The 20,592-nt window shown below is 40.2% G+C and overlaps 1 protein-coding gene across 1 annotated transcript in view; it reads left to right on the plus strand.

Annotated features, from left to right (window-relative positions):
- Positions 1–6,054: 6,054 nt before the first annotated feature.
- PPP1CB (protein phosphatase 1 catalytic subunit beta) overlaps positions 6,055–20,592 on the plus strand; it is a 28,460-nt gene continuing 13,922 nt past the window's right edge. The window contains exons 1-2 of the mRNA XM_068939594.1: positions 6,055–6,406; positions 17,381–17,512. Of these exons, the coding sequence (XP_068795695.1) occupies positions 6,355–6,406; positions 17,381–17,512 (184 nt within the window). The 5' untranslated portion in view covers positions 6,055–6,354. The remainder of the gene's footprint in view (positions 6,407–17,380; positions 17,513–20,592) is intronic.

The following is a 20,592-nucleotide window of genomic DNA, read 5'->3' on the forward strand; positions in this document are numbered from 1 at the left end:
TTAATCACCCAGTTGTCCAGTGTACCTATCCAGATTGCACGGTTTAATTATTTACTGTTTGTAAAACACTTTCGGACTGCTAGAAAAGAGATGCTTTATCGGTACAGAGTTATGTTAAGCAATAACAATATGAATCAGTAAAAACCACCAAATAACTAGACATCTTCAGATCGTTAATACCCATTGCAACTGCCATTAGCAAGAGGTTTGAGGGTTGTTCACAAATCTCTTCAGCATATTATAAATTCCCTACAGAGCGCTCAGATGTCCCAAACAGGGCAATATTTGCTGCATACGCTACAATCCTGTCACTGTGCTATTAACAGTGATGGCTTTGCAATCAGAAATTATGTCCTGGGAATATGGGTGAGGACAGGACACGCTAGAGATGCATGAGAAAGAAAAAAGTAGATGGTCAGAGAACACAGGCTCATAGTCCTGGAGACTAGACCATGACTCACTGCAAAACCTGAAGGAGCTCATTTACCTTCCCTTGTTTAGTTTATCCCTCTGTGAGAAAGGTGTAACAAAATCTAATTACTTCATGGACTGTTATGTAGTCTAATTAATAATATTTGGAGAACATTTTGGGACTGCCGGATAAAGATTGTTTTTATGAGTGTTACTATTACCCTCATAGCTTATACTTCTTGTGTTGAGTCCCTGAGCTTAAAAGAGTTCCTTATAATGCTCTGCATACGTTTTATAGCTGCGAAACTCTGGCTGCTAGTGTCAAATGCCAGCGTACTCTCAGGGCAAAACCATCTGTTTTTGCTGAAACTAAATATTCCTGTGTTTACTTAGGAAAATGGAGGCAGACGTTTCAGTTTTCACAGCTGTTGCTTCCCGGGAAACAGGAGGATATGAACATTTTTTTCTTCCAAAGCAAAGGAATAGTAAGCTTGATTGACATTCCAGAAACTTGAAATCTGCCGATTCTGCAGGCCCAAATTATTTGCCTTTGTTTTGCTTCAAAAGTCCTTCCCGCTTCCTCGCTTAGGCAGTAACACCACAGCAGGTGTTGTGTATTTCTAATAGTTTGTGGGCAGTAGGACAGGCTGACAGAGGAACCGAGATTGTATCATATGCTAATAAAAATAATTAAAAAAAAATCTTCACACTTTTAAATAGTTCTGACGCTGACAGATGATGTAATCTGTGATATGTACCACGGTATACACCTTACCTTGTCCTGGTTTCTATGGGGTTCCTGGGAAACTCTCTACCATGTCTTCAAGGTGGTGCGTTTCTACAACCTGTTTGAGAAGTACTGGGACAGGGCAGGGGTAGCTGCTCTTTTCAGCATGAGACTTTCTTAAATGATATTCACTGGGTTGAATTTTCATTCTATTTTTTTCAACTTTTTCCTTGCTGATCCTTGACAGCAACAGTCTCTTTTCTTGTTTTAATTCAAGAGAAAATAATGTAACGTCTAGACCTACCCCGCCTTTGGAGTATGCTTTAAAGGCAAACAGGACATATGGCATTCACAGGAATCAAGGAGTAGTGCTAACTTACAAAAAATTCTTCTTCTCCAAAAAATATCATGACTGAAGCTATGATGATTATAGTAGACAAATTTGTATATCAACTGAAGATCTCGTAACGTTTTTCAAATAATTCAGTTATGGCTCTTGACTCCTTGAAGAGGTTCGCATGTGTTATTGAAGAGGTTCGCATGTGTTATTATTGGCATTTATAAATGTGGGAATTAAAGCTGAGAGCTCACTAAAGTTGCCGAGGTAATCATGAGCAAATGTATGACAAGAATCTGGAGCATCTGCATCTGAGTTTCCTATTAGCTGTTTGAAGTGGAAAGAGTAAGTGTAAAATGTAAGTAGAATATTTGCAGTGTATTACTTTAATAATAGCCTCTCTTTTGTTCTATTAATATTTAATTATTTATACAAACTGTAACAGCTACATCAAGAGAGATGGATCAGCACTATAGCTGAATGATTACGGCATGCATCTGATGCATAACAGATCCAAACTCAGGTCCTCGCTCCAACAGGTATTGAGCTATTTATACCAAGTGTGGCAGTTCAAAAAGGGATAACGGGAGACCTGCCTAGGATGCAACAGTTCAGAGAAGAGTTTCTCACATCCTAGGTAACTGCCTGCAAATTCAAACCACTGGTTATTTTGGGTTTGTTTTCCTTCCTCTCTAATTTCTCAGGAAACTTGATAAAATCTCTGTTTCAGCTCAGTCTGGAGCAGTAATATTTTTTTAAAAAGCTTTCTGAATATATAAAGAAACCTATTATCTACCCAGCTTTAGTGCAAATACTGAGCAAGAAAAAAGAGACACAGAATGCTAAAGAGCAGAATCTGATTGGTTTTCTGCACTTGTCTCTGAATCTAAACTTTTGGAAGAAAATAGTGATAATTCATCTGCAGTCTTTGCATATTCTGAGATTACCTTGATGCAGTTTCTTACCATTTCTGTCCAAAGAAACGTCCGTGAACATTGTGTACATAAATTGTCCTAAGGAAGTACACAGCTTTTTTGCTGATTCTGATTACTAAATCAAGTGGGAAACTGAGCTAGGTGCTCAAAATCCGCTTGCAGTGGCTTGGTTACTGGACAAACACAGAGACTGAGAAGGAAGCACTGCTCCAGCTACCACTGCCCAGTGAGAACATGCTCCTAATTACATGCCGGAAAACTAACCACAGGCCATATTGCTTCTCCCTGCTTCCTCCTCCCATCTGCGTAAAAGCTGTAGTCAGCCCTAAGATACACTCAGCAAAAGTGATACAACAGTTTAGAAGCAAGCCATAGTGCTTGAATAACGCTGTAAAGTGCTGCTGTGTGTTTTCTGTAAGATAATTCATGACAGAGCTAGGAGGGCAATGTAGCTGGGGCCATGATTTTTGAAAAACGCAGTTACAATGGCACAGCAAGTAACTTAAAAGAGCATGTAGTCGGTGCCATTAGTAATGGGACATACCGGCTGAAGCAATGTAAGGTTACTAGGAAAGAGCAGATAACATCAGAGATACTGAAACCGTGTTCTGTAGTTGAGGATGCAACAGCCTTGATAGCAGAGCAAGTGAGAACTCGTTCTGAGAGCCCCATTTTTGAGAATGACACTAACATACAATTTTTTACCACCTTTGGAAATCTCTGTCCTTCAAGTCTTGAAAATGCTACAGAACGCCACTGCAAATTAAAGCACACCTCAAGACAGCAGGTGGGTAAGGAGAGGAGAGTTGACACACAGGGTATTTAGGGTAAATGGCACTGAGACTGAGCGGGGGAAAGTTAGAAGCAAAGCCATGTTTGTGGACACAAGAGGAAATTTCAAAATAACTGAAAGGAAGTTTAGAAAGATGAGCATTATTTAGGAGAGTTTGCCAAAGGCATCAGCAACGTTCAAGCTTCTCCTGCTACTTAAATCACCACTTAGATATCTTTGGTCTGTATCTGTGTATGCTATTATGTCAAAAATTACTTAACATTTCTGCTTGATCAAAGAAAATGCATTCAGTCCACATTAAATATTTCTTTCTGAATCACAGGAGAAAACAGGCCTCATTCTCTGATCTTTTAATTCTATTTGTTGTAATGGAATTATGTCATTATAGAACGCAAGGTCTGTCGAGTTTTATTCGCTAAGAGACTCTCATACTCCTTTCCCTGCTCAAGCTCCGAAGCACGTTGGGGCAGACTACACAGAGTTACGCAGCACAGTGTGGTGGCCACCCTCCCTTTTCATGATCCAAATACAGCAGGGGAAGAACTCTGTGATCCAGCAAAGCTCCTATTCCATGAGTTACTGGAGAAGGAAAGAAGCCTTGGCGGGGTATGAGAGCTGAGATCCAGCAGTGGCAGGAACTGAACGGAGTCCTGAAGTTTCATTCCTCCAGTATCTTGAGTAGCGTGAGCAATCTCTCCTCATCCTATGACCCAGCATAATGCCACGCCTCATTCACTCCAGAATATGGAGAAAACTGAAAAGCAGTGAAATAGAGTAGAAAACCAAACTTAATGTATTTACCAGAGTCCCTCAAGAACGCAAGGGCATGATGTGATAGGGTAAAATTAACTAAGAGACTGGTACAGAATCCAGAAAGGAAAAAATAAGCTATTTTTTTCAACCCTTGTGCAGTGTGTTCTGTTCCACAGCATCTCTGCTTATTAAATTATTTTGATATTATGATATGCCACCGAGTTGTTTCTGGAACATGCTGACATGCTTAGTAAAAACAGTTATTATGGGATTATGTTTTGCTCAACATATCTCGAAGTTTAATATCTTCTGGAGTTTTTGGAGACAAAGAAATTGTATCTTTATGCCATAGTGAAAGATCATTGCATATTCTCATTCTGTTGTCAATGCAGAATGTTCTATGACTATATAATATTATTATACCTGAATTTGTGTTGGCTTAAAATAACTTTCAGGGCAGTTTTGGTTATGTGAAATGAAATTGGGACAATTCTTAAAAACTCAAGAGGGACTGCCTATCTATTAAATTTGGCAGCAATAAAATAGCTAATATCAAGAATACCCTTGTAAAGCTGAATAATTACTTTTCTTAGTTTGACAAAAAAATGAAGGAAAGATTTAAAGCATTATTTAGATTTTCACTACTGGGAAAAATTGAAAAATAAAAAAGAATATAGTTTCAGCAGATGAGCTGGAATTACATTTTCATAGATGCTACCTACAAATGGGGATGCAACATCTTTCTTTTTTTTTTTTCCAGAGGTTCTTCCTCTTCCTTCAATGTATCCAGCAAAACTTTATTATTGCCTATGTATTTCAAAAGAGCATTCTACTACCGGACTGTCTGGCCACCTAGCATCATCTGACGCCTAATCATTGTCTCGCCTTGTCCTAATTACTTACATTTTGCTCATATACATCTTGTCCTAATCATGAAGTAAAAACTAGGTTTTGAAATTATTTTAGCTGAGAGGATTTTGCTGGCTTGTATAGGTCAATGGAAAAATTCGAATTTGAGCTCAGATAGATGTTTCTATATCAACATCTATATTTAGGCAGATAAATAAGTGGCCTGATTTTTCTAGAACATCTGCAATGTCTTTGGCAAAAGGGATGGCTGGCTATATTTTGTCAGCATGCATACATTTCAATCTGCTGTTCCAGTTCACAAGCAGCTTTCATCAACTGTTTTTTAGATTCTGTCCATCTAGGCAAGCATCTATTGACAAGAGCATGCACTCTAACATGCTCTTGAGCACTCCTCTTAAAAAAAAAAAAAAAGGTTTCAGAAATCATTCAGAAATGCTCTTTCAGAAAAAAAAAAAAGTACTTTTAGCAGTTCCAGCCACAATGAAATATAAACCGTATTAGTTAGGAGATTCTTCCTGACAACTGTGTTAAAACGTGGCTACAAAGAGCACAACTTATCATTCCAGTTCTGATGGACTTCTTTAAAAATAAACTGTGAGCTTTCACAGGCGCAGTTTCAGCAGCAGAAGGGGTGATACACAGGTTACACGCAGCCCACTAGGACTCATTTTCTTGGCTTTTTTCTTTTCCTCCCTCCCTGTAATTGATGCCTGGAAACATAACCTCCGCATAAAGTAAAGCACATTCTCCTGCAGTAACATGTCACGGGGAGGTGGGGCATCACAAGGAGCACCAAATATCCCTACAGCCGTTAGAACATCTTCGGAGCGGATACCCAGTTGGGAGGCAGCCGGCGAGGCTGGCTAACCCCCACAGGGCGGCCTGCTGCCGGCACCCTGACAGGAAAGGCCACCCCGCCCTGCTCTTTGCACGGGACGGACGGCGGCCGACCGAGAGCCAGGGGGAGCAGGTCGGCGAGGCCTGCCTTGGGCTGCTGGGCAGCCCAGACAGCGGTGGAGGAGGACCGCGTCTGCCCGTGCGCACCCTCGGGCACTGCTTCACCGCAGCCGGCCGGCAACCGACCCTCAACGGCCACGGCGCGCGCCCGCCGGTTACTAGGAAACCCACGGGCAGGCGGGGAGAGGGGGGGGAGGGACTGTGACGCTACGCGCGTGCGCACTGGCCGACCCCCCCCCCGCGCGCCCGTTCTGCGCCTGCGCGGTGGCTGGCGCGCGGGGCGGCGGGAGGGGTGAGGAGGCGCATGCGCCCTGGCGGCCTCAGAGGCGGGGAGGAGGCGCGGGGAGGAGGGGTAGGCGCTTCCCCCCCCATTTAGCGCTGAGGGAGCGGGAGCGGCGCTTTCGGGTGCCAGCGCGGGAGAAGCCGGGCGGCCCCAGGGGACCGTCGGAGGAGGAGGAGGGGGGGGGGAAGCCACTTGTCTTCGCCGCCGCCCGCGCGCCCCGCTCCTCCTCTGTGAAGCGCCCTCCGCTCCTCCCTCTCCCCGCCTGGGACCGAGCCTGGTGGCCACAAAATGGCGGACGGGGAGCTGAACGTGGACAGCCTCATCACCCGCCTGCTGGAAGGTGAGCGGGGCGCCCGCCGGGCCTGCGCCCTCCGCGGGGCGCGGGTGGCGGCGCCACCAGGGGGAGCCGCTGCCGCCGCTTGCCCGCGGGGCGGGGGGAGCGGGCGGGGCGGCCCCGCGGCGGGGGCAGCGGCAGCGCCTCCCCCGCACCCGGCCCCGGGGGGCGGCGGAGAGCGGGCTCGGCGCGGCCGGGCCAGGCTCGGGGCCCTCGGAGGGGAGGGGAGGAAGAGGGTTTTAAGCATCCTCGGCGCGCTGGGGTGAGGGGGGAGCCCTCCCCGCTCTAGGTGAAGTGGCGGCTTTTCTTTTCTTTTCTTTCTTTCTTGTTTTCTTTTATTTTTATTTTTTAAAAAGCTTTGCAAGCGCTCTTCCCACGCGGCAGCCGCCCCGGTGAGGGGGGAGCTAGGGCAGCCTCGTTGGCGGCCTTTTCCTTTCCTTCCTCAGCGAGGATACTCCTAGTCCTCCGTGCGTAAAATTATATGCCTAAGCAAGATTAGGTGTGGAGTTGCGTGTGTGTGGGTGTCGGGGGAAGCAGAGGGATTGAGTGTTACTCTGCCTGCCTGCCTATGGGCCAGTCTCCAGAGGTTGCTCTCGGGTGCCTGGATAGCTCTGAGTCTAGTCTCTTACAAGACTAGTAGCTACGAGGGGTTTTGTGTGTGTGTTAAACAGTCATGCTTTCCTTTAAAATAAGGAGAAAACTAGCTGCCTTCCAGTTTATGGAGAAGCTGAGGAATTATTCCTAACGTTTTTCCTCTGTGTAAATGATGTCTCGAGTATCTGGTCTCAGACCTCTCCTCACGTTAGTCTTCCATTCCGTGTTCGACAAATACCTAGTATGGTGGAGACGATTATCCACTTATTTGGTTGCTGTGTTTGAATATTCGGATCACTTAGCAGAAGGCTTTCAGAAAGTAGTTTAAGAAGCATATGCAGTTCTGGGAGAGGAAAAAGTCTGAATGTTTTGTTTAACTGAGTTACTGCAGAGTTTTTGTGGCTTTTTGGTAATCGTATGTTTTTTATAAGTGAAACTGCTAATTGACTTAAACGATTAACAATCAGTATTTTAAAAATACATAAGGCTCTGGCCAGTTGTGCTCATGTTTGTACTTTAAGAAAGATATGCAGTGTAGTATAATGCAAAGAACACCTGCAGGTATCATCAGTTAGCAAAGTGTGTCTCTGTTCACTGATACTGATAAACCTCACTTTTCTGGACCCTGAAACCCAGCTTAGTAATGAAGGTAGTTTTTCAAGACAAACCACATAGTAACCTAGGAAATACTGCGTTCCTAATACTTTTTTTCCCAGGCTTTCAAAATGTGTACGTATATCTGTATGTCCTTATAAAAAGAAGGAGATTTGAAAAATCTTTGAAGGGTACTGTTCCCTCTCTTTTTCTCTTTGCTCATCTGTGTAGCTATTTAAATATAGACTGCTTGAAGAATAGGTAGTTCTCCAGTGTTTCGGGATGCAACTTGTATTGGGCTACTGTCTGTTATCTTAAATGCTACACTGCTTGCTTTATTTATTTTTAATGCAAGAGTTTGGAAATACTTATTCCTGGCTTTTCATACATGCTATAAATGCTTTATGTTGCTGTATCTCTAACATTTTTGAGCTATGACAGAGTACCTAATCTGCACTTTTTATTCTGTACTACTTTAATCTTTCAGAAGTTGCACATACATAGCTTTAAGCAAGCTTTCTTTATAATTCTGTGTCTCTGTTTCTCAGTCTGTTTCTCTCTCTCTGAGCAGAGATTAGGAAGATTTTTAAGGAAAGCAGGACATGTGTCTTCTCTGCTTGTCACCTACTAATAGGAGTGCCTCTTACAACATCTCATCGCCTCAGAAAGGGAATAGATTCTTCTAGGTTGTATTTGAGAAACTATTAAAAGAATACATACACTATATATGAATTTGCTTTGCTTGCATTTGACATCTTTTATTTCCTGTGCTGCTGGTGTATTATAGCTTAAGCTGTGGTCCAAATGTTAGTCTTCACAGGGAAGTTTTTTGTACAATTGGATGGCTAGCATTCTGGAGTTCATGGTGTTGCTTAGCTGGCTTATTGTGGTAAAGTGAGTATAAGCTCCTGTCAGTGTATGCACCCCTCCCCCTCCTCCCCCCCCCCCCCAACAACCTGGAAAAATTTCTATCAACCCTTGCTCTGGAGCAATTAATTTAAAATAAGTTTTTGACTGCTTTCCCCCTCACTTCAGCTTTGGCTTAAATAGTGAGGAATTGCAGCTTTTGAGCTGTATACAGGTGCACGTTAATATATTCAAAATACATTTTCATGAAATGTTGGGATGCAATATATTTAGTCCTTCTTTTAATGTTAAATGGATGACTTTAAACAACAGTCTACAATTGTCTCTCAGTTGCTGCTGCTTGTAAACTTCAAAGGGTAGCAAACGCATATCAAAAGCCGCAGTGACAGGAAGCTTCCTTAATGCCCTTGAGTTGCTGGTTGGGGACACCTGTTTCTAGGCTGTGATACTAGCTGTCATGAGTCCTTGCTCTTACTTAATTAGGTTACTCTAACTGTTTTTTACCCTTATTGCTCAAGACCACTTGCATTTCAGGTTATATGACGCATTAACTTGCCTTTTGATCAGAATTACATACTTGGATCATCTTACCGTCCATGGGTGCATGTACTTTCTTCTTTCTTCTTTTTTCTTTCTTTCTTTCTTGTTATCAATATGAGGAGGCCTATAACCAGGCTGCTTGGGAGAACTCATTGGAAACATCTTCCTAACCCTCAATACATGTGAATACTTGCTTATCCTAAATGTGCTCTTATTTTAGAAGAGATCATTCAGGTGCTGGAAGCCACATTCATTAACACTGGAGTTTAAACTGGGGACGATTTTCAGAGAGACTCAGTTGAGCCATAGTCCAAGAGACTCATCATGCATTAATGCCTTAACTTTTCATTTCCACATTCTCACATAAACAAAGTTCTTATGCTTTTTCCTCATTATTTGAGTGGTGAACTTAGAATGATAAGAACTTATTTGGAATTTACTTTCTTTTGTAATGCCTAGTAATTGGTTGCTAGATACTGGTTCCCTATAAATAGCTTCTAGGCAGAGAAAATAAAACTAAAGCGAGTAGCATATGCTTAGAGTCCGAACATAGCAATGCTTTCTCCTTTTTATTTGCTTTTTCCACCTCTAGGCTTAAGTTCCCATTCATGCTTCTTTACTGAAAGACACGCAGGTGCTTTTAGATGTACGCTTGACTGATCTTGGAGGTACTTTTAGCTGATAGTAAGAGCTCATTTGATATAGAAATAACTCATAAATGAATTTCAAAGATTTAGGGGACATAGAAACACAAAATTCCATAAGCATAGCTAAAACACTCTTAAACTAATGTGACCACACAAGTGAATAAAGTGAATTAGTCTTAAGTCTATTTCCTCTGTGTATTTGCAGAATTCTTAGTAGTGGGTCAGCCTTGGCTGTATTACATTTTTCAAAAAGATTATTGGCTCTTTTTAGCTTTAGCCAGTGTGCTGACTCTTTTTTAGTAACCTTTTTTCCTACCTTTCCAGCTATGCCATCTGGTGGATAGATCTTCCCAGTCCATCCTAGCTGTGGGCAGCACTGGAGTGTGCCTGTGGAGTGTTAAGAAAACAGGTGTGGAACATGCTGTAGTTTTGCCCCAGTGAGGCACATGGAGTCAGCTAGGCTAAACCAGCCCAAGTCTAGGCCAATAAACAGCTAATTCAATTTTAGCTGATTTAAGCTTTGGTGATGTGTGGGAATGTTCTGTCTGCAGAAGGAGAGTGCTCTTGATGGTGTTAAGTAAGACTACCATATTTCTGACTGGGTGTTGAACTTCCTGTTTGCATGCTGTAAATGTCTTCTAACATTTCTGAATATAAGGCAGCTCGATGGGACTGGCCTGCATTTCCAGAAATATAGGCATCTCTCTCTGTCCTGGTAAGCGCTGAGAAAATTACTATATGGAAAAGAGGGCCTACTTGGGGAAACTCGGACATGTAGCAGCCTTAATTACCATCTGGATTTCTGTGATGAGAGTCTGCTTATGTAGAGGTACAAACCAACTCGCCCTGTCCAGATGAGGCCTTGAATTCAGTTGATGGAACTTGGTTTGGGTCTGCCTCAAAACTAAATCATTTTCAGTGAGGCTAGGATGGCTGCTAATGCCGATAATACTGATCCACCAAGGAAGCTGGGAAGCACTTAACCAGAAAGAGAATTATCAGACTTTCATTAAATGTAGCAAAAGGTGCATGACTTTTTTTATACTTGCCTTAATAAAAACTAGTTGTGTTATGATGGCTTAAAAAAAAACCACATAACCTTAAATGTCTTCTTATTTCAGAGGTGTTGGAGATTCAGGTTGTGATAAAGACTGAAATGAGAATGTTTTTTATGTGAGGAATGTTGAAGTTGAATTGGAAATGCTTATGAAATAATTATGACTTTCCTTATTAGTTTTAACTGCTGCAGAGCTGCTGGGCTAATGTATTATGACTGATTAATTAATGTATAAATTTGTATCTGATTTCGTTAGTATGTCTTAAACAGAAACCTATCTAGCTGGACTGGTGGCCTGGTGAAATACAGTAGTAGTGTATACAGTTGCAGGCTTCAAAACAGATACTGAAAAGGAGAGAGATGTAGAAAAGAACAGACTTTAATGGTCCATTGCAGGACAATTAAAATATATATATGTATATAAATGAACCTTGCAAGAAAAGATGATTATCACCTGGTTTAGTGTGAAATCACTGGATAACCTGCTACTAGAAAAATAAGCAAGGGTAATTTAACAAGGAGTTTCTAGGAAAAGAGAGATGCTTGTGATATTCTGAATCTCTTATTTTGTAGAGAGAAAAGAATGAGTAATCTTCATTGTATGTTGCTAGGAGGGTAGGTATTGTATTAAACAGAGAGGAGATGGAAGGATGTCACTGTTTCTGGGTTTGCCCAGCACTGCCGAGATCAGCCAGTTCATCCTTGGCTTTAGAAACGCAGGACAAATTGGATGGTTGGCTGGAAAACTTGTTCCAAAGGCCAAGAGTCCAGTGTCAGACAATGTACGCTGGTGTTCCTTTATTTTTTCCACTTGCTGCTTTAAAACCTGGAGGGTTCAGTAGCTCTTTCACTTAGATATTCTGCAGCACATCAAGAGCATTTTTGACTTAATTCTTTTGGTGTCTTGGTCAGAGTACAGCTAAATTATAGCATAAAAGAAAACGCTGCTTTAGTTAATGTGAACGGGACACTTTAATTCTTTCGTAGTTACAGTGAAATACTCATCAATGATGATCACAAATGTGGGTGGTAACTTCAATTAAAAAAAAAAAAGCAGTATGTGGTTTAGTACTACAAAGTATAACAGTCAGGAACACTGTATTCGACTGTTGTTTAGGGAGGTCAGATGCTATATGCCATGAATAGCGTGTGTATGGGGGAGTTTAAGCATAACTACAATCCAGAGTACTTCTAATACAATGTATATCTTGTTCACAATTTTAACATAGAAATGATCCTGTTTATTGCCACCATATACTGTTGTCATATAATTTGTCTTGATAACATAAGCTGGGTTGTCTTAGTTTCACAGTGCCAACTTGTATTTTTTGGACAATTTAATAGCAGGCTTGGTGCAAAGTTTTTGTATGTGTATATGCAGCAGAACAAGCATATTAGTTAACTTAAATGCCTAAGAAACTGAAGAGGTGCAAGAGTCATGTTAAAGCCCTAGCTTTTTTGTATTTCAACTTTAACTTTTCTCTTTGTTACTTTGCAGGAGCTATGAAGTGACTTTGTAATTTGCCTCTCCCTTTCTCCAGTCTTATGAATTTTCTTAGCTGTGCATTAGAGGAAAAGAAAATTAAACTTTGAGAAAGAAGCTGAAATGTTGCATGTTCATCTTCTTACTAGATTGAGCAAAGTTCTGTCAGGGGTTTGTTCCTGTGTTTATATTATGGTCCAGTAATGTAACACATGAATGAGAGCCATTTTAAGGTTAGTTTTGTTACAGCTATTCTGAAACATCAAAAACTAGCGTTGTTGGCTTAGCTCTTAATGTTTTGCCATAGAATGGAGAGAGTGGTTACTTCTGGATAACAGCTGCACAACTTAAAAAATAGAAAATATTTTAAAGGAGTAGCGGCTTGTCCTTCCAAAATGGAAGGCGCTGTTTAAATCTAACCCTGGATTCCTAACTTAAAATCATGAAAGCATATCTCTTAAATTTTTAAGATGCTGAAAGCAGATATTGTCAAAACATGTTTCCAAAACTCAGGAAAAAAAACTTTTCCATGACATAGGTAACACCACATCTGGTTTCCTAATCCATTCTGTTCCTGCTATTGAGAGGCAGAATTCATCAAATGCTTGTAAGTACAAGAAAGAAATAGTTACGTGTTATAGTTAGTAGTTAATTGTTAAGCGTTCCAGGGACTGCTATGGGGAGCACGCTTGCAGTCCTGAGCTTTTTTTGTCCACGTCCTCACCCCACCCTTTCATTGGTCCTAGCCCAAGTTCACTGTGGATGCATTTTCCAGCTTGAAAAACTATCTAGATTCAATTATTTCATTGTATCTTCATGCTAGAAATAAAAGATTGATTCCCTAACACAGTTTACTGTGTGATCATGCAGATGTGTACGTGAACCAGAAAAAGTGTTTGGGAAAGAAAGAGGCAGCTGCTTAACAATGATACTGGCCCAAATTGTTCATGAAACTTCAGAGAAGTCTATCTGGGTTTTAATGTTATGCTAAAACGGCAAGTGTTTTGCCCAGGAAATGGGATATAAGTGGTATGGGAGAACATGGTATAAATGCTTAGGACAGCTGTGCATGCCCCAGTTGATTTAATAGTTCAAGTTACTTCTATTAGTGATGCCACAAAATAAGAGGCTTGGTTACTTAGTGGTAGATGTAACAGAAATACTATGACAGCATAGTTAAATGTGTGTTCTCTGCCAGTTCATGAAAGAGTATGGCAAAAGGAGCAATGTTCATAGGGCTTCCACCGGCGAGTTCCTGGCTTTTTAGTATTTTTCTTCCTCTCCAAGATTGCCTTACATAATCTGCTACTCCGTGGCATGAATTAGAGGAATAAAAATCTATTTTTGTGAAGTTTTTCTTTCCTACTACTGTGCAACTCGTGTCTTAAATTGCTAATTGCTCTTAGTGGACATGTTAAGGTTGCTTATCAAAGGTCTTGGAGATGCTGAGGTTATTTTCATGTTGATTAGAGCAGTTTGTGGATTATTCTAGGAACTGTTGTCCTAAAACAATAACCTGACAGTACAACATGTATAGCTACTTCTAAATCTCTGTTCCCTGCTACATCACCCTGTTTTAAGCTCCTTGCAGCAAAGACTTGTTCTAGCATAGCGCTGCACACATGGGATGGTGTTACAATATGAGTTGTCCTTACCCAAGACCTCTGGGTAAATCAAAGCTTGTTTACAGCATATGTATCTTAAACTGAAGAGAATTAGTGTGTCTAATGCTGAGATGCTGTTCCTGCCCTGGGTAAGTGGTAACTGTTAGAAATGGTTTTCCTAATGCTGTTCAAGGCTTTTTGTGAGTGTCAGTTTTACAATTCATGCAGCTATGACTTGCATGCTTTAAGAAGAGTTAGCTATAGCAAACTGTTGCAAATAAATATGAAAAATAATACTTATTCTTTTTCTGATTTTTATAACCTCTTCTTAAATCTGTTCTTGAGGATTTGGCTTTTAAAAACCTAGATATGATGAGATGCTCTCTTTTGCTCCCCTTAGGATACCCAGCTGAGTCAAGAAAACACAAATGAAATTGTAGTTGCAGTGCAAGCTTGTGAAAGATGTGCTTATTCTTCCTTGTGTACTTCTAACTACAGCTGTGGCACAGCTGTTTCAGATGATTAGCTGCCTAACCTTCCAGTCCATTTGAAAGTGAATCCAGTTAAATGCTGAGGCTTCCATGGTTGTGGTAGTTTCTCGTTCAATATGTAGTACCCATTGACGAGAGGATTGTGGGAGAGACTTCTTTTCTCTTTAGCATTGATGATTCCTCATGAAATTTTGGGCTTTACACCTCTTCAAATATATCTGTCCTTACCAGTCTGTCCTTACCAGTCTGCAATGTAGAGCTGCTGACTGTTCAAATGGGGTCTTTGCAAGGGTGTAGTACCCCAGATCTGTTTCCTCCCCAGCAGTTGGAAGCAACTGCAAACACAAAGTATATTTCATCTCCCCTTCTAAGGGTGACATGCTGACCAGTTTTGGAAGCTTCATTTGACTGCAGAATCTGAAGTGTTATAATGAATTGTTGATCTACCTGTTAGGGGTTTGCAATGTGGTATAAAAAGGAAAGAGTTAGTATCCAGAGACTGGGTGCAGCAACTATGGCAGTAGCTGACTTTCAAGGGGTAAAGCTGCATCTTCAGTGTGTTGTGTGTTTTTTTTTTTTTTTTTTAGTGCAAAAATCCAGCAGCACTAAAAGCCTCAGTCCTTTTCTCCTAAAGTAATTGTCCCAAGTTTAAAGCTCCCTTTGGCCATAGACTTGACCTAAAGACTTGTGTTTTAAGAAGTACTGGTTGGGTCAGAGTTATTTTAGGTATTATGGGAGCCCTCCTTGAACTGCTGTCTCATGGGTTTTGGGCTCTGTGCTTGGTCTGGTACTACTTATGTTAACATTAATATTTTTGTATATGGTGGGCTTTCCTAGGTTTGAATTCTAGAACCAGTATGAATGCAAGATGTGTGCAAATCTGCAGTTCACTTCTTGATTTTTAAGCTACGTAAAACACCTTAAAACAACAAAACAAAAATTAAATATGGAGGAAACTTTCATTGCTTATTAAAACAGATTTAAGAGAATTTTTAGTGGAAAAATATGATCGAAAAGCTGGGTTTGTACAGCATGTCTCTTCAAAGTGACCTTGATTTTTTTTATAAGCATCTCCCAGTTATGGATTTAAAATGTAACTTAATTGTTTCAATAACAGAGCTTCAGTGATCATCTTTTTATTTAGACTGTGCTGTTTCAGGTGGGAACTCTGTGTATAGTGACCTTCTGTTGTGCCCAGCATAATGAGGGATCTACAAATGGAATGTCTGTAAACTACTAGAATGCATATGCTGGAAAAGGTGAAGACTGGAGTCCACAAATGGGATGAAATCTTATGCAAAGCTGTTGAGCTTGAGATTCTTCACCAGTAGTCTTCTGGGGGCTGAAGACATAACTAAGTGCATCATCTGGCAAGTGTTGGAGATGTGGTGACATGGAAGCCTTGTAGGCATTTACTGTTCTCCAGCCCCTTTAGTTGTTTAATGTCTGGACATGTATTCCTTTTAATATGTTAGTCAACGTGCTGATGATGACAAATGATGAGAAAGTGTTACTAAATAGCTGTGTTTTTTTAATACAGTTGAGCACTACGATTGTGGCACTCTAGCTGACTGTCCCAGGATCTAGTTTCAAATCTTTTCTTCCCTGCTTGAGATAACTAGTCTTTATTTCTACCTTTTATATCTTCCTGTGACTGCTTCCTAACCTAAGTGATGAAGTGATTTTTTTTTTTAATTTTTTTCTTCAGTAAAAGCAGTTCTAAACAAGAGATGTTAAACCTTGGTATTTGATAGAGCAGTGCTGAAATGATCAGATGTACAGCTACTCTGGGAAAGGTTTGCAATGGTAACCAGAGCAGAGGTTTTTGAGCTTAAGACTTTGGACTGCAGTACAAGGTGACCTATGGCAAGCTGTTTCTTCTCATATCCTCTTTTCCCCTTTGATAATGATACTGATCTGCGCAAAGTATCTTAAGCTGTCTAGGAGCTAAGCTGAAGTTAAAAGAAAACGGATGGTGGTGGTTGGGGTTGCATTCATTTCTTTAATTGATTCTTTTCCCTCCCCAAGTTTAACTAATAAAGGTTGCAAGTTAATCTTCTGCTCTGGAGGGGTAAAGTGGGGGGTCCAGAAATTACTTTTTTTTTTTGGCTGTCTTTGAATCTAAATGATTTCAAATTCAAACTGCTACAGGTTCATATACTACTTTCTCTTGTAGTTCCTACCGTAGTTTAGTGCTGAACGTTACCACGTCTAAGCAGACGGCAGAACAGGATGTTCGCCTGTTGTAGACACTGACAGGTTCTGGTTTATTAGTTTGAACTTGGAAGATTGATTTATGCTGATATGTTCGACTGAACTGGATCAGCCAAAGTGCAGATGCATTTGTTCTCTCCTGCAGCTTCATGTACACATTAAAGCCCCTGACAGAGGAATTGTATAGATATTTGTGGAAAGGAACAGCTGCAGATAGACATGCCAGAGGATGTTGATTGGAGTGCAATAACATCTGAATGACTTAGACTTAAGAGTGCTAAATATAGATCTGAGTACCTGATTTGTGGGTTTAGGAATAGAGTTTTTACACTAATTAGAATGTCTCTGGATGAAGAGGTTCCAATAACTCTAAATCCATTATGTAAAAGCAAAAATTTCATCAACACTGAAATCATAATTGTTTTTAGTGTGAAGTTGCTAATATGAAAATTTTCCACTGCTAGGAGTGCAAACATGGCTGTCTTTTCATTGTCTTTAGTCATGTTGAACTCAGCAAGCCTGAAGAAAGCGTTTTCAGGTTTTTCTAGTCTCAGGATTTTGTTAATTGTGAATAGCAATGTGATTGCTGATTCAAACACTTTAAGTTACTATTTAAACAAATATAGAGCAAAGCAAAGCTCAAATTGTTATCTTCTGAGAAGTTAGTTTAACAAGAATGCACATAAACCTTTAAGCACTTGTTACCACAGCATCAGAGTTTAATTTTGGAATTTGTTGGAACATCTAATTCCAACACATTAGATGCATATGTTGGAGTGTGTGGCTGGCTCTTTGTCAAGTACAAATCTCAAATGCAGATCACCTGCACTTATCCATTGCTGTGTATTTATGTGATAGTTCTCTTCAATTGTTAAATGTCTCGTTACAGTACGAGGATGTCGTCCTGGGAAGATCGTTCAGATGACGGAAGCAGAAGTTCGGGGTTTGTGCATAAAGTCACGGGAAATCTTTCTTAGCCAACCTATTCTTTTGGAACTAGAGGCACCTCTGAAAATCTGTGGTATGTAAGCTTCCTATGCATTTTGTATATTTTATTTATTTGTGTGTATTTGGATGTGAAGGAAAAGGTTGGTGAAGAAGATCTTGAGAACTGGGGAATGACCCTGACTTGGGTGATACAGATTAGTGATTGAGGTCTCCATAATCTCAAATGTAGCTTCCAACTGCGGTTTGATTAAGTCAAGAAAAGGCAGCTAACAGTGGGTGGATTTCTGATGCTCCCAGTGGTGTTTAGGACTGACTAAGTTTTGCAGGCAGTAAGAGTTGCTTGTGGTATCTTTTGGGTGCAAATTTCACAACCTGCCCATTGAACATCCCTAGGGACTATTTGCAAGCGCGGTTATTCTCATGATCATGATTTCTGTAAGCGGTTAACCTTTAAAAAAGAGTAGCCAACACTTACTGTTAGTCTTTTAACTAAAAAAATTGCATATGGACTTTAAAACTAGAATCAGTTACTATGTAGTAAATGCCTTAAGCTTTATAGAACACTTTGGCAAATATTATTACATCAGGTATGGATAAACCTAAAATCTACTACTGCTTCTTTTGAAGACATCTAGCATGTTATAAAGCTTAAAGTATACTGTTAATCGGTATGCAAGCTTGTTGAAAACTTGCAAATACTGACTTATAATCATCAAGTTATTAACAGCAGATGCATTCTTAGAAAGCATAAAATTTCTTAATTTAGGCTGCTTAAACGTTCATATTCTTAAAATTGAAGCAGTCTTTGAATTTACTGATATTAATGAGCCCAAAGATAGGTTAGCTTCTTGGCTTCCTCCTGGCAGACCTAATGTAGCAGTGTTTCTTACATTACTTGCCTAATGAATGAAGCTGAAGGTAAAACCCGGCTTAACCACTTTGTGTTTGTTACACTGAAGAAAGACTACAGTGGTCTCATCGTATTCCTAGATAAAGAAAAATGGAAACTCAAAACATTTAGATTGTTTATAAACAAAGGTCTGCAAAGTATATTTAGACTCCTTCAAAGAAAGCTAGGTTCTCATGTTCTCACTCGTTTACATCCAGACAGTTGAAAGGCCTGTTAGATGCACAATAACACTGTAGCAAATGTACAGTGAAATCAAGCATTAGTTGTTGTTAAATCAGCTTCCAAATGCAGTAGTAGCACCAGAAAGTGTCAGATACATCTAAATTTAATATTAGATGTATATCAAAATATCAAAAATGTTTGGATAAACACGGGGAACAGAAATGATCACTTGCACCAAAAGCAAAATACGCAGCTCTGCTGCTTTGAACTACTATTTTAGTGTGTTGAGGCAACGCCTGAGGAGCTATTATAGGTTTGTCTTTTCTTTAATCAAATCAGTTCAAAATAAGCTTTTACGTCTTGAATGCTCTGTTTTAACGTAAGATGAAAGATGTTCTTATATAAACTTCCATTTTAAAATAACTGCAGTTTTTCCTGTAAGGCATTGTATCCGATAGACTTAAATCCAGCTTGGGCTTATATGAAGCAGTATTTTAAATTACCAGGTACCTTGAATAGAATGTTAAATGCTTTAATCCCTTTACAAAATTGCTTCTACAAAATGTCTGTTTACCCTTTAAGGACTTTGGTCTCTCTGGCTCATGTGTGCAACTGAAACTAATTCCAGACAATGAACAGAATAATTGTCATAATCTTTCTGTATTATGTTTACTTAGTAGCTAATTCTGGTGATGATTAACTCTGAGAATATTGATAGTGTAGTTCTGGAGTACTCGACTCAAAGGTAACTTGCTGATGAGTTGTCTTTGTCTTCATGTCATGACCTGGAGAACTCTAAATATCAAATAGAATAGCAGTTGTCGTTTTTGCAAGATGTATGAAAACAGTTTAGCCAGCCAGACTTCAGTGACTGCCTGGAATTGGGTAATGGATAATCTTTCCAGTTAGAAAGGGAAAGTTGAGAAGTGATTCCCTTCTGAGTGATAAATGGTTGTGGAAGAATGTTGTCTAAAGAAAGGAGTATTGAATTTTTCATGGAAAGTGTAAGGAGTATAGCTATGTATACCTGTTGCCACCTTATGCTTTCACATTTGAACTGGAGAACACACAGTTCTGGAAGCTTTTTTCCTTTTCAGATTGCGGAAAATCTGTAGGGATTCTTTTAAGAGGCTGTGGAAGCTACCTTCCAACTGGAGGATAGCTGTGTTTAACAAAGACACATTTTACCACTGAACAAGTTGCAAAAGTGAAAATGCAGTTACAGAACCCTTAGTCTAAAGGACCAGAAGGTAGTAAATTTAAACAGGGTACAGCATCATATATTGTAGGTTTTTTTGCGTAGTGCTTTTGCGCTCAGTCATCTTTGGTAAAGAATCCTGCAGTCAGTAGGAATACATAGCATTACTGGACAAGTTACTGTAGAGTAGCTTTAGTGTATTCTTGGTCTTTACATGCAGCTCACAGATGGCTACTTTCGGTTAATCTGATACGATAGGCCCTGGTGTCACAATTGCTACACAGAGCTCTTTCATGGAAAGCCTGCTTAATTTAAAAGGTGGCAGTGTGAGGAGTGGTAGCAGGTGAATCTGTTTGGGAAGCACTGCAAAAATTTCTTGTGGAATAGTATGAATGACAGTTATTTTTCCTAAGATACACTTGCAGGATTGAGTGTCTTGTAAGGAATATCAGTCTTCTAGTTTCTGTCCTGTTTTTATATAAGTAATTGCTTCAAAGAAGGAGTTATTCTGCATGCTGGGGGGTTGGAATCATAGTACTGCAATGCTATGGGAGGACAAACAGCTGACCTTTTAAGTAAGCATTCCCAGCCAGCGCAATGTTCAGCCCCTCTCTAGTCTGTCTAGATTCTTTACTGATCTGCTTTTGCAGTAAATAGTGTGACTTGACTTTTTTATAATACATTGGTTTCCTGGCCATGTAACTGTTCAATTACAGATTGCCTTTCTGACCTTGCTTTAATTTGAACAAATTAAGACTTTGTTAGAAAGCTTCAGCTCAGTTGGAACTTCTGTAGCCTTTAGGTTTTCAGATAGTTTTCATAACTGACATAACAGTTCTGCAAAGATTGTGCGAGTTATATCCTTATAGGGAGTGCTTCAGTT

This window comes from Struthio camelus, chromosome 3, assembly GCF_040807025.1.
Source record: "Struthio camelus isolate bStrCam1 chromosome 3, bStrCam1.hap1, whole genome shotgun sequence".
Taxonomy (NCBI): Eukaryota; Metazoa; Chordata; class Aves; order Struthioniformes; family Struthionidae; genus Struthio; species Struthio camelus.